Source organism: Rattus rattus, chromosome 2, assembly GCF_011064425.1.
Source record: "Rattus rattus isolate New Zealand chromosome 2, Rrattus_CSIRO_v1, whole genome shotgun sequence".
Taxonomy (NCBI): Eukaryota; Metazoa; Chordata; class Mammalia; order Rodentia; family Muridae; genus Rattus; species Rattus rattus.
Genome location: NC_046155.1, coordinates 99,964,418 through 99,978,700, shown reverse-complemented (window position 1 = coordinate 99,978,700; position 14,283 = coordinate 99,964,418). Strand labels below are relative to the sequence as shown.

The following is a 14,283-nucleotide window of genomic DNA, read 5'->3' as shown; positions in this document are numbered from 1 at the left end:
GCTGAGCCTTTGCTCCAAACCAAGCTAAGCAAGCAGATGCAGTCAAATGTTTACAAAGTGAAGCAGTCCTGATCCTCAGCTTGATTGAAGCTTAACAGACTGGAGGAATCCAATGAGACAGAGGCAAGAAAGCTAATGTAGGCTCTGGCCATATTAACAGAAGCACACGTCTCTTTCAAGGGTGTGACCGCCTTGCCCCCACAACAGTAATGCCACACTGGAATTCAGAGAGAACAACAAAAGTTCACAGCCTTTTCACCATAAAATGGCCAGGATATGGCAACTTGAAACTATAGCTTAAGGAGCCAGACTTGGGTAGAGGGACGTGGACTCCTAATATTTACCTCCTAGTAGCACTATCTCATCATTTAAAGATCTGAACACAGAAAGGGAGCCCAGTGAGTAGTCCTAGATAGAGGACAGAGTTGGGACCACACTGAAGGACTGGCAGGCAGTGGCAACCCACTGTGCCAAGTGTTATGGGAACTCCACCCATGTCATCATGGAAATAGTTACCTTGGGAAAGATTATCCAAAGAATGAAGAGATTAATGCAGGAGAAAAAAAATTTAAAGGGCAAGTTGGCCTTGTTCATAATGTAACTGTTGATCATTTTCACACTGTGAAGACATGTCTGTCAACTGACGGATGGATTAATCAAAATGTGTTTCACTGTACATGGAATGTTATTTGGCTTTTAAAAGGCATGAAGTAATGACAATGTGCTACAACACAAGTGAATCTTGGAAAATTAAAGCTGAAGAAGCCAGATACAAAATTCAGATTGTGAGATCTCATTCACATAAAGTGTTGAGGATGAGCAAATCCACATACAGGAAACAGACTAGTGGTTGCCAGAGGCTTGGGGTGGAAGGATGGAAATGACTCCTAATGAGATGGGGTGGGCGGTGGGATAGGGTCGTGAAACGTTCTAGAGTTAGACAGTAATTGCACTATCTTATAAATGTATTAAAAGTCACGGAGTTTTTTTTATGTTAAAAGGGTGAATTTTCTGACAGTTATATTTTAAAAGGAGAGGGAGAAAGTCTAGGTGTCTGAGTCAATGCTTGTTTAATCAAAATCTACCTCTGCTTCAGGAGCAGAGAGCACCTGAGACTTTGGGGTAGAGTAAAACTGCTAAGCCAAGGATTGTGATTGAGCACTCACCAGCCTTAGCCTTAGCCTCAGCAGAGATCATGCCCTGCCTGTTGTATTCAAGTCCCGAGTCCATGGGAATTCCAGGGCCTCCCAATTGTACTTTAAGACTGCCCCTGCTCACTGTCCATCTGTGAAGGCCGGTCAAACACACAGCCTTCTCAGGAAGCCAGGGTGCTAACCCCAAACAAAAGGCCATTGAGATGGAAGTTTCAGCCCAGCCTCAGAGGGGATTCTTATGCAGGCTGGCAGGGTCTCTCATCCACATGAATGGAGACTCCTGGAGATCAAGGTAGCTGGCCCAGCTGCTGCCCAGGGCTGGGCTCTCCTACTGGGGAGTTTTTGGAGAATAAACAGTACTTTAATCAACTCATCAATCAGCAGGCTAGACTCTATCTCTGCTCCTTTGGAGTGCTTGGACAGCCACTTGTGACTACCTAAGGTGGAGGCAGGAGAAGCAGGTACTATCTGGCATACTCAGTCAGCTGAAGAGAAACAAAGCAACTGGAGAAAAAAGGAGGTGAGTTACTCAGCCTTTAAGATCCAATATCACTTGGTAAGAAAGAGATGAGCACTCAGTATGAGCTGCTGGGGAAAAAAGTACAGACTATGGATGGATGTGAGCCTCTGGGTAAGCACAGTATACACTGGCTTTGAGGCCACCAGAAGGAACCAAGTCTAAATACTGAGTTTTCTTATCTGGAAATGTCTATTTTGTAACAATGGTGAGATACACACAGTATTTACTGTCTGCCGGCCCCAGCATTCACAGGCAGTGAACGACAGCTGCTGTTACCAGCCAGGGCCAGCTTTCTGGAGGAAGAACTGAGGTGAGCAATGAGGCAGGGCAGGTTGGAGACAGGTAAAACTATAGAGAGTGCCGTTTATTCTTAGGAACCTATGGATTCCCAGCAAACCTGGCAGAAATGGTTGTCCCTTTGGCCAGCTTCCTAAGAGGAAATGGAAACCCAGGCCAGCCTCTCTCTGGCTTCCATGCTCATTGATAGATAAGGAGGAGGGTTACTTTCCAAGTGGGCAGCTTTGAGAGATTTACTTAAGCAGCCTGAACTTCTGTGTCATTATTTGTGAAGTGGGCTGTTGTTATTGGAAAGATTGTGACATCTTAATGTCACACAGTTGGCTAGTAACTATGACAAAAGCATACCCTCCGCCTTCTAATTCTGGAACGCTTACATTCTTTCTGAAACATTATGTTGCCTTTCAAAGTCCTAGCATTCAGGCCACCTATGAAGGTGACATTAAAAAACCTGGACTCTCTAGGAAGTACAAACGACCAAATTACAGAAAGTGATGCTGTTGTAGGCTCTGACCTCTGCTGGTCTGAGATAGAGATCACGTTTCAATCCACTGCAAGCCACAAAGACATTTACATATTTACTGATTAAGAGAGCTGGATGTTTTGGATGCTGTGGTGCCATCATTAATATCTCCCCATCCAGCCAAAACGATACAATGATCAATAAACAGCCAGTCTCTCTGAGGCCCAGAGACAGCCAAATGTGTTTACCAGGCAGATCTTCTGTTAATTAGATAAAATCCCCAGATCAATTCGTACAACATTCACCTATGCTGTAGCTAAATACATTTGGGACACCTTGATCCCGGCACACAGACAGCAAGTGCCTCAAGCTGGGGCACCAGGGGACAAGAGCCAAACCAAACCATCAGTGCAAAGTTAGAATAAATGCATTTACCCCTTAACAAAGCCCAACCTGTTTTTCTTTCCTGAACTGTACATTTTTTTCCCCAAAGCCACCTAAAAGACCAGTTTAATCCTTTATTTCCTAAAACCATCAAATCAGAAACCAAAACAGTATGTCAGAAGAATTTCCAGGTAACTGATAAATCTAGCATGTTTATTGATTAGCTAGAGACAAGGTCTCATTGTATATACAGCTTTGGCTGGCCTGGAGTACTATATAAATCAGGCTGGCCTTGAACTCAGATCTGCCTGTCTCTTCTCCCAAGTGTAGGGAGTTACAGGCATGTGTACATCTGGCTGAATCCAGCAAGCATGTCTAAAACAGACCTCCTGGGTGGGAAAGATGAATTGAGATCCATTTGCTGCTCTTGAGTTCAGTTCCCAGAACCAACATTAGGTGGTTCACAATTGTCTGTACTCCAGCTCCAGGGATCCCACACTCTGCCTTCCACCATGCATACGCACACTTACCCATAATTAAAATTCATAAAAATAAACCTTTAAGTGCATGCCTTTAATCCCGGCACTTTGGGAGGCAGAGGCAGGTGCATCTCTGTGAGTTGGAGGTCAGCCTGGTCTATATAGTGAGTTTCAGGGCAGCCAGAGCTACATAGTAAGACTGCATCTCAACAAAAAACAAAACAGACTTCAATCTTTTTTTTCCTGGCTCAAATCCTCCAAACCCTCATTCAGTGCATGGCAACAGCATCTGTACAGAGCTTCAGCCACAAAACAGAAATTCACTAACATTTCATTTCTGAAAGAAACACATGCAGCCCTATTCATTCACTCAGCATTTATCTGTTGAATATTTACTATGTATCAGACTCCAAATCAGGCATGAGCACTAGTCCAGCTAACTGCCCTCATCTGTGCTATTAACATGTTAACCCCACCCCATCTGTTTGGACTCTTCCAGTTGCTCTTTTCTTTTCTTTTCTTTTCTTTTCTTTTCGGAAGCAGGGATTGTACCCAGCTTTACCAAAACTAGACAAGTGTTCTACCAATGACTGTACACAAGTTATAGCTATGTTCCAGCTGTCTTCCTATCCTAGTAGAGCAGCTGACTGACATGTTTTCCACTAAGCAGCTAATCTTTTTTAAAACAATGATCTCTAAATCTGTTAACATTTTTGCCTTTTATACACACACTGCTTTAAACAGTGTGGATGGTCCTTCCTTACAGCTACCCAGCACCGTTTCATAGCACCCATCCTTGCTCTCCAGAGGCGGCTTCTTTCCCCCTCCCAATACAGGGCATACGGAAGGTAGCGAAGGTTGGCCTCAAAGTCATCAATCCTCCCAGAACTTTAGAGTTCTGGGATTACACCTGGATAACACACATCCAGCTCCACATCTTCTCCATCAAAGGACAGAGTCACGACTGCTCAGATTCCCTGCGCCAAGCAAAGAACCCAGCAAATGGCAAGTACTCAGTAAATGTTTGTCAAATGGACACATGATCTGTGCAAAGAAAGGGCACCCAGCCATTAGAGGTTCAACACTTTTGTCACCAGGCTCTCTTCACCTGAGCCTGTTTGGACTGAGGAAGGACCAGTTGGGTGGAGGTTAACAGTGAAGGGAAAAGAGCGGAGAGGAGGTTGTCTATCGCCAGCATGATCTGAAGGAAATGTGATCTACAATGGAGGGCCGGAGGTCTCTGTCCTGAGTCCCCAGTCTGACAGGCCCTACATGACTTTGCCTGAGCCCAGAATTATGTGCTGCAGTCTGTCTAGTACTTCTTGGTCTTGGATGAGTGCTCAGAGCAGAGAAGCTGGGCTGGGCTGGGCTGAGAAGGGGAGTCACCTGCTCTCATGGCTGACAAACTTGATTGCGAGCTGGTGAGCTTGCAAAGTTTAAGCACTTCAAGGCAAAAGAAGGAAATGGCTGCTGCACAGGGAAGGAAAAGGGGGAAGAACCCAGCCTTTCTGTGCAGCAGTGGGACACTGGAACCGGCTCGAGACTGCCTGCTTCTGTTGTATTCAAGTCACATGTATTTGGGGACAGTAAGAGAGGGACTGTAGACCCTGCCTGCCCTTGTCCTTGGGGAGGCATACAATCCAATGACTCAAACTTCTTTTGTTGTTTTGGTGTTCTGTGTGTTTATTTTTGTTTTGTATGAAGATAGTTTTGCTGACCTCTAACTCATTGAGTAGCATAGGCTGGCCTTGAAGTGGAGACCTTTCTGTTTCATCCTGAGTGCTAGGATTACAGGTTTAAGCTAGCATGACCAAGCCAAACTCTTTAATAGAAAGAATACTGTGGAATCAGTGAACTGGCTCAGCAGGTAAAAGTGCCTACCACCAAGTTTAAGGACCTGAGTTCAACCCCCAGGACCCACACGGTGAAGGAAAAAACTAATTTCCATTGGTTATCCTTTAACCTCCACATATATGCTACAACACCAGTACACCCAAACACAAGGACACAAAATTAATAAAATGTAAAAATAATGTGTGGCAAACGGTAGATCTTGGCTTATCTTTTTAGTCAAACAGCCACCCCACATACAATTAGCCAGATCCTCATAAAGCAATAAACAGTCCCCATCACTAGGACCACAGTCCAGGGCTGCTGTCACTCAGTCTGTGAGCACAGAGCTGTGTCTGACTGCGTTGACACAGAAGGGGTCACTAGTTTTCACCTGAGCTACTGACTGCATTGTTGACATTTAACCTTATTTCTCCAAACTGACCTCCAATTTCTCTTTCAGAAGATGCTCAGACTCTCCCACACCACAGGAAAGGATACAGTAGGAAGGGATAGGAGAGACATGGCAGCTAGGTTCAACAAAAGGCTCCTAGGAGACAGCATTTCCAGTTGAGCCTCAAAGCCTGGCCCAAGGGAAGCAGTGGTCAGTGAATGGGCAGTGAGTGCAGTAGGGGTGCGGCAGAGGGTCTGCAACCTGTCCCAGGGAGTACAGATTCTGGGGTGAGCTCCTCTTCTTAAGCAGAAGAGCCCCAAACATCAGTCCGTCCCCACCCTGAGTCTCCGGGGATTCTGGACCAAAGCTAAGAGAGGGCAAGGCCCAAGAATGACAGAGCCCCAAGATGGCAAGGGTGTAGTAACACACTCACCAGTATTTGTTGCTTTATGCAGTAACCATGCCAATCATACACGTGGCAAAACAACTGTAACTGAGGGGAAACCTGAGACTAGAATTCTGTCTTGCTACAGGCAGGCAGGGCGGCTGGACAGAAGTAAAGGCTAGCACACACAGGATCACGTACAGAACAGTGTGGCATCAGCGGAGTCAAGGGTATATACAGAAAAACAGAACAAAACTCAAGACCACTTCCTTCTAGGAGGATGTAGGCTCTTCACTCCTGCTCCAGGCTAGCTTGTCAGCAGGAGACCTGCAACTGGGGGATTACATGTCTGTTTCCTTGAGGCCTGAGACCGTCATCTCTCTTCATACCTTCAACCATCTGCAGTGCCCAGATGAGGCCATTCCTTTATTTTGCTGTTTTTTTCCCTTGTTGCTGTTTAATTTTTGAGACAAGGTTTCACTATGTGTAGCTTTGGCAAGCCTGGAACTTTCTCTGAACACGTGGCTATCCTGGAAAGAGATCTGCCTAACTCTGCTGGGAGTACCACTCTTAACCACTTGTTCCTTCCTAAGAGCTGCTTTCAGTGAGGAGGGAAGGGCATTCTGACCAATGAAGACCTTCCTCCATCTGGTCTTCCTGAGAGAGCCTCTCAAAAGACTACCTTCAGCTTTTCCCCATTTATTCCAGCCTCTATCACTGAAACAGCCTTACCTGGCTCAGTCCCCTGCTCAAAAGCCTCCTAAACCCTATCTACTACTCACAGAAGAGCACCCAAAATGCAGGGTAGGCCAGGTGTATTCCCACATCTCAAGTCACCTTCACTTTTTCCTCATATCCTGCATAAGTCCTGGGCCTGGACTGCATTCCCTGCCTCCTGCCTTGCCCAGCTTGTCCCACCCAGCTCTTTGGAATGGCATGAAAGGGGGCTGAGAAGAGTCAGTGTCTCACTCAACTGCTTCCTTACAGGGTGTGGTGGTTTGAATAGGAGTAGCCCCATAGACTCATGTGTTTGAATGCTTGACCCATAGAAGTGGGACTCCTAGGAGGTGTGACCTTGGGGGAGGAAATGTGTCACTCGGGGGGTGGGCTCTGAAGTCTCAGAAGCTCAAGTTGTTCTCTGCCGGCTGCCTGAGGATCAAGCTATAGAACTCTTACCTCCTTCTCCAGCACAATGTCTTTTGCCATGACTATAAGGAATTAAACCTCTGAACTGTAAGTCATCCCTAATTAAATGTTTTCCTTCATAAGAGTTGCCGTGTCTCTTCAGGGCAGTAGAACCCTAAGACAAAGGGTAAGAAAGATGCTAACAGAAGGGGATGAGGAGGGACAGAAAGGCGGGCTAAAGACTAGGGGCACACTTGAAAAGCTACCCATGGTGTGAGATAGTCCTAACCATTCTGAGTCACACAGTAGGAATCCAATCACTTTCTGTACCCCACTGGCTGGTATTTAGTTGCCATTACAAAAATAAGTATTTAGGGACTGGAGAGATGACTTAACAGTTAAGGGCACTGGCTGTTCCAGAGGACCCAAGTTTAATTCCTAGCACCCACATGGCAGCTCATAACTATCTGCAACCCTAGTTCTAGGGAGGTCTGGCATCCCCACATAGATATGCATTCGAGCAAAAAAACCAATGCACATAAAAAATAATAAATCTTTTTTAAAAATATGTGTTTATGGCTAAAGAGATGACTCAGGAGTTAAAAGCATGTACTGTTTTTCAGGTCCTTCATATCTACCTGTAACTCCAGCACCAGAAAATCTGACACCCTCTTCTGGCTTCTGTGGGCACCTGCATGTATAGGAGTATACCCTTCTGCCCCTTGACATACTTTTTAAAAACCTTAAAACAAAACGAACAAACAAACAAACAAAAAACAGGTGGTGGGGGAAAAACTCCTTTAATCCCAGCACTTGGAAGGCAGAGGCCAGGTGGATCTCTAAATGTGAGGCCAGTCTAGTGTACAGAGTGAGTTCCAGGACAGCCAGAGCCATACAGAGAAAGCCTGCTTTGAAAAACAAACAAAAAACCAAATATTTATGTATGTATTTAACAGGGTGTGTATGTATATAATCCCAGTATTGCAGAAGCAGAGGCAGAGGAAGGAAGGAAAGAAGTGAGTGAGTATATTTGCCAGGTATGTTAGCACCTGCCTATAATCACAGCACTTGGGAGGTCAAGGCAGGAAAATCGTGAGTTTTTAGACCTATATCTGGACCTGATAGCAAGAACTACCTCGAGAACAAAAACCACCCCCCATCCCCAACAAAGCAATAAAGCTGCCCAAATATCAAGGTTCAACTGGCAGGGAGCCTTTCCAGCATGCACAAACTCCTAGGTTCGATCCTCAGCACCCCATAAAATCAATCATGGACACCTGCAGTCAGTTACTCAGAAGGTAGAGGCAGAAGGATCAGAGTTAAAGGTCATCCTTGGCTATGTAATGCATCTGCGGCCAACCTGGATTACATGAAACCTGGCCTCAAAAAACAAAAGCTAAAAAACCGTACAAATTTCAGCACTAAAGTCATCACCCTTTGGAGGGGACTTGAGGAAATAAGCTTCAGCTCGGCAGACTGCTGCCTACTTTGGCTTGTGGTGGTGGTGATGGGGAGCTGGGGTATGTGGGGGAGCAGCAAGAAGATGCACACTGGCAGCCTTTGGCAGTTACCAACAGGTGATTCCAGGGTCAGCAGAGCCAGTTTCTACTCCGCCCTTCCCTATAATGAAGCTCTGGAAAGCAAGGCGCGTGTCTGGGGCAGGAAGATGCTGCATGCAGCTGCCGTTATGAATGGCTCTTATAACAACAAGATGACATCTGCGCTTGGTTTTTAAGATGCATCATCACATGTTTATTAAACCGTTGCTCCATCATATTTATTTGGCTACAAAACAACTCCCAGCCCATACTTCCAAAAGTGGTTTATTAAAAACTAAGCCTTGAACATTAATACTCAAAAGCACCCCTGAGAATCAATAGTAATGCTGCAGATAAAATGAAGGAGAATCAAGGCAGTAAGTCTTGGTGGAGCCGCGGCTGCCGTTCTACACTCTCCCATGCTCAAGCATCTGGAGTGGGAAAGGGCACCCCAGGTCCATGGTAATGACCCCAAACACTAACTTCCTATCTAAAATGGGAACACAATACCAGACACAGTTGTCCACACCTGCAATCCCAGCACTCAGGAGGCTGAGGCAAGAGGATTAAGAGTTCAAAGCTAACCTGGGTTACATAACAAAATCTATTATCAAACAAAAACAAACAAACCAGCTGGATGGAGAGATGCTCCGAGGTTAAGAGTACTAGCTGCTCTTACAAAGGACCTTGGCTTGATTTCCAGCACCCACATGTCTCCTCACAGTCTGTAACTCCAGATCCAATGGCCTTTTCTTACCTCTAAGAGCACTGCAGGCACATGATGCACAAAAATATACACACGGGCTGAGTGCCAGACACATAAAATGAAATAAAATTGGCTGGTCATGATGGCGCATGCCTTTAATCCCAGTACTCCGAGGCAAGAGAATCTCTGTAAGTGCAAGACCAGCCACAGTCAGTTCCAGGACAGCCAAGACTACATAGAAACTCTGTCTCAACCTGTCTATCTGTCTGTCTGTCTGTCTATATTTTTTAAAAATCTAAAAAACAAACAACAAAACAAAACCAAGGATGAGAGCAACTGCCAAGTGCAATGTACAAGGCCTGTTCAGATCCAATATGGCAAACACAAAGACAAAAAATAAGCAAGGTAAGAGGGAGGGTCCCATGGCCACTTGGATAGATTTGAGGGGCAGAAAGGCCCAGGTGAGGCCCAAGAGGAATGAATACTGCTTCTGAACAACAGCCCCTAACTGATGCTCTGGCCAGGTCCCAGTCTCAGCACCCATCTGAGATGCACTCTGCCCTGTCCATAGTCCAAGCCCAATGCTTCCCTACTCAAGTGGAGTCAGCCTCTGCAGACATAGGCTTCACTCCACTCAGAAGCCTGAGAGCACAAGGTGAGCCACTGAAGCTGAAGAACGACAGGCTGCCTCCGCCCTGCACACAGGCCTTCTTAGCCACATGGGATCTTTTGGTACAAAGAGCATTTAGGAGCATCCTAAAGATGCCCACCTACACCAGGTCCAGGCAGCAAACATTAATAATGGTCACTTCTACAGAGGAACAAGAACAAACTGGAAGACCCACAGACTCCAAGTCACTGCAACTCAACACTCTGAGGTGTTTGGGAACCTGCCTCCAAACCTAAAATGCAAAAAGTCTGACCTAGACCAGGGGAGCCTGTGTCTGTGGCTACAGGAAACTTTCAGGAAACAAGTGCAGGGCAGGGAAAGATTTCCTCTAGGGCAGGATGGCCAGACTGCTCAGCCCTTCTGTATAGGCCCAGACACTTACCTTCTGACTTCCTGCACATTATTGGCTCGGGCAGCTTCCATCAGAGCTGCATCTGAAAAGAGAGGGGTACTGGTCAGACTCCAGCTCAGGACCTACCCCTCAAAGCCAAGAAGAGGCCTAGGAAATCAGCTGAAGTTCCTCCAGAGAGCAGAAGGCTGACAGGAGAATGCTAACCAAATCCCCTCCCCAGCTGCAATCCACCCAACCCCTGCTCTGGGAATGCAGGTAGATGTCATGCCCCGACTCTTCCCAAGTAGTAAGGCTTGGGTATGTGGGTCTCCCTAAGAATGGAAGAACCTCAATCAGATGCCATGGACACTTGGGATCCAAGCCACTCTATTACTCAGTGTGGCCGCTGCAGCCCTTCCTTCTTAACCAACTTCCTTGATATTTGGCAAACAGTAATCCTTGCCAACCTCACAGGATGCTGAGGAGATAAAATACCAGCTGAAAAGTCTCCAAAATCCTTAGTGCAAGCACAGTGACGGGAGACCCAAATTGTTTCACTGGATCCCCGAGGACTCAGGCCTAGCTGAAGCCTGGGCTGGTTGTTGGCACCACCCTGTGGTCACTTGGAAAAACAAGTTAACAGCAGATCCCAACTGGTGCTCTGTGCCCAGCCTGATACTGAGCTGTACCCACTAGGCTGACTTCTACTCCGCCTGCATCCAGTAGCCAAGAGACCCCTAGGTAAACACGAGAGGTGTCACTAGCGTCAGTGGCAAGCTGAGCCCCGATCTGGTCCTGGCAGGAAGACTTACTTGCCTTGCAACCTGGCCAACTCATCTAAGCTCCTGAGCCTCGGCTTATGTGAAAACGGCTAAGACGCCAGGCCTCATCATGTGCCTAAGTCGGGTTTGCTCAGGCTGCAGTGCCTCCACTCACCAGCTAGCCTCTGACTAGGAGCCAGTCTGTCCTACTTAGCTTATGGTACTTGTTTTGGTTTTTCTGAGATAAGATCTCATTTTGTATCCTTGGCTATCCTAGAACTCAAGAGATTCCCCTGCCTCAGCCTCCAGGGATTAAAGATCACACCCAGCTCTTATGAATTGTTCTCCTTCGTGTATTTAATTGGGCCCAGATAATCTCCAGCTGAAAAAGGAGAATCATTCCTTATAGATACCTCTCTTAACTCTCTTTACTCTTCTTCTTTCTCTGAAGGCACAGAGGAGGGAGGAATGAGCTGAGATTTAACGGAGGCATTCTGGGCTCACAAACTTTCCATGGTTTTCCATTACCATGGTTTCCCAGTTCCTAAAAAAAGACCCATTTCTCAGAACATTGCACTGAAGGACTCTGCTCAAAACTTGTTTAGAACCAGCCATAGTTTTCAGTCATCCCCTCTTCTGTTAAGTAGACATCACTGAAATTTACATGTCGTAAAGTCCAGTCTAGGGCTCCCAGTAACCTCTCAGGCCAGACTTCACACAATCATCTGTTCTTCCAAACACACTGTCTGCTAGAGAGTCTGTTCTCATGACCCTTCCATGGCTCCTCACTGCCTACAAAATTCCAAACGCTCCTGCCTGACACGCAGGGCCCACTTCATCTTCTCTCACCTTATTCCAAAGACCTTGTCTTCACCCTCACTGGCCAAACTGTTAGCTGCTGCACATCAGACTAGCTGAATTCTGGGTATGAAATCCACCCGAGGCACATCTGTAAATATCTCCCTTCTGAGATCCACACACTGGTGGACAGACTCTTGGTATTAGGGAACTACTAATAAAAGTAATGGAGGCCCTGCCCTTGTGGGTTACACAAGGCCCCGCCCTCTTGTTTCCTAAGCTATGCTTCAGAAATTAAGCTCAAGCTCCCCATCTTGAGAGGACTTCCAGTCCTCCAGGAAGGTTGTCCCTGCCTCCACTAGCTCTCTGATCCTCTGTAATACTCACTAGTCCCACACGACCAGCTGCCTGCACCTCCCCTTAACAGGCTAGCTTTTAAGTTGGAACTTTCTGAACACCTAGCTCCAAGCTAAACACACATAGTGCTGCCTTCACATACACACAAGTAGAAATCATACAATTCATGCAGCCTTAAGCTACAAAGGCCCTACTTCAATGCCCTCATTAATAGAAAGAAAACAGAGGGTAGCAAAGAAGAGTAAGAGCCCAGATTCACAAGGACAGTACAAAACAAGTTCCTTGGGGTCCTTGTTCCTCATCCAAAAGCCCTTTCTTTCCAACTGGCCACATCTTATTAAACTAACAAGTCAAAGTCAAGGCGGCCTCCAATCTTGTTCAACAATCCCAGAGTCTGGGTTGCACGGAACGCACCAGCACTGATAACTGAGAGCTTGAGCAGGCTACCCCTCCAGCTCCCGCTCAGCTGTAACAGATGAGGTAAGACGCCAAGCTGAGTTAACTACCTCCTCCTTCTACACCTCAACACCCCCCCCCCGTGTCCCCACACACACACACTGTAAGTCTCCAGAGAGCAACTTTCAGCCAACTTCCTGTCCCCTAAGGCTTCACCCACCACACTATCCAGTCACCTTAACCCTAACTCTAAGCATAGCAAATCTCTAAGCAACTGAACAGACTCTGAACTCCAGAAAAGGTCAAAATATCAGAAGACTGAGAACTTGCCTTCACAAGACAGTGGGGAAACTAAGACTAGAGAGGAGCATGGGGGTCAAGCTAGCATCAGAACCAAGTGTCCTCCTTCCTTGGACCTATGTATGCAGGAAAACATGTAGAGGCTGTCCCTAAAGCTGTTGGGACTTCCTGGAGACCTCTTGAAAGACTAATGGACAAAATATAATACTGGTACATAAAAGGACCAGGCTGCAATTAGTCAGTCCAATGTTCCCAATTATACAGGTATACAAACCGATCCCAAAGAGGGTGCTAGACCTATAGTGGGAAATTATGTAACTTCAAGTACTGAGTTTTCCAGGGCAACATGCTGCTCCTGGCAGCAGACGGTAACTGGGTTTCTCCAAGGTTAAGGTTATACGGGTCTAAATTTATAAATACCTTCAACATTCCAAAAGGGTCATGACCCACCCACACACCCACACACCTCTCCCTTGAACCCAGTTTGACCCCATAATCACCCTTGTTAGATGGATTCTTGTTGTAGCACTGAACCACCAGCGCCATGGCCAAGGCCCACATGCCCAATCCCGCCTTGTTGGGGACCCCATTCCAGCTGTCTTGTCCTGGGAGTGTTTCTTCCGGGCTAGGACCGCGTCCCGACGAGGCGGCAGTCAGGTATGGGATCTCGGTGCGTTCTCCACGGCGCCCCCCGGTGGCTGCCCCCCGTCCGGGGAACAAGACAGAAGAAGATGCTCCAGGGCGCACCCAGGCGGCAGTTCTCAGCCGCTGCGGCTCCCCGCGGTCTCCGGTGATTACGCTACGGTTGTAAGCACCTCCCCGGCTTTGAAGAGATGGAGATTTGATTAACCCTAGGAAGAGCCGAGGCGCTGGCGCGGTTCTCCTCAACACCGCGGACAACATCATGACACCTGCTTCTAAAACCTGCTGGTGCCGGCCCCCGTGCTAGCCACGATCAACATGGCTGCCGCGGCGCGTTCGAAGACGCCGCTTACGGGGTGGGACTGCGCACTACCTCACGGGAGTGGTAGTCCACGGCCCCAGATCTTTCTCTAGCTGGACAATGAACAAACTACATTTCCCTGAGGGCTGTAGGATGACATCACAATGACCGCTGACAGCGGAGTTGGAAGAATGTTGGGAAATGCAGTTCTGGCAGAGGGGCGTGGCAAAAAGGAAAACTCTAGCGGGGAGTGGCAATAAAGATTCAAGATTCCAGAGCCCAGAGTTTGTATTAAAACAGAACTTTAATCCCTGCCTTTGGAAGGTGGGAACCTGAGAGAACAGGAATTCAAGGTCTAGGTCAAAATCACTTTCTTGGTCTAGGTCAGCCCCAGCTGTATAAAATATCAAATATCAAAATAGCGAAAACCAAAATACCGGAATCCTAGAACA

At 47.0% G+C, this 14,283-nt stretch overlaps 1 protein-coding gene across 2 annotated transcripts in view; it reads right to left on the bottom strand.

Moving 5' to 3' along the window:
- Window positions 1–13,856, bottom strand: part of Clpb (caseinolytic mitochondrial matrix peptidase chaperone subunit B) — a 132,563-nt gene extending 118,707 nt beyond the window's left edge. For both annotated transcript variants that reach the window (XM_032893088.1, XM_032893089.1), the window contains exons 1-2: window positions 13,389–13,856; window positions 10,328–10,379 (exon numbers count right to left, since the gene is read on the bottom strand). In XM_032893088.1, coding sequence (XP_032748979.1) covers window positions 10,328–10,379; window positions 13,389–13,794 — 458 coding nt within the window. In that variant the 5' untranslated portion in view covers window positions 13,795–13,856. The remainder of the gene's footprint in view (window positions 1–10,327; window positions 10,380–13,388) is intronic.
- Between the last annotated feature and the right edge of the window lie 427 nt (window positions 13,857–14,283).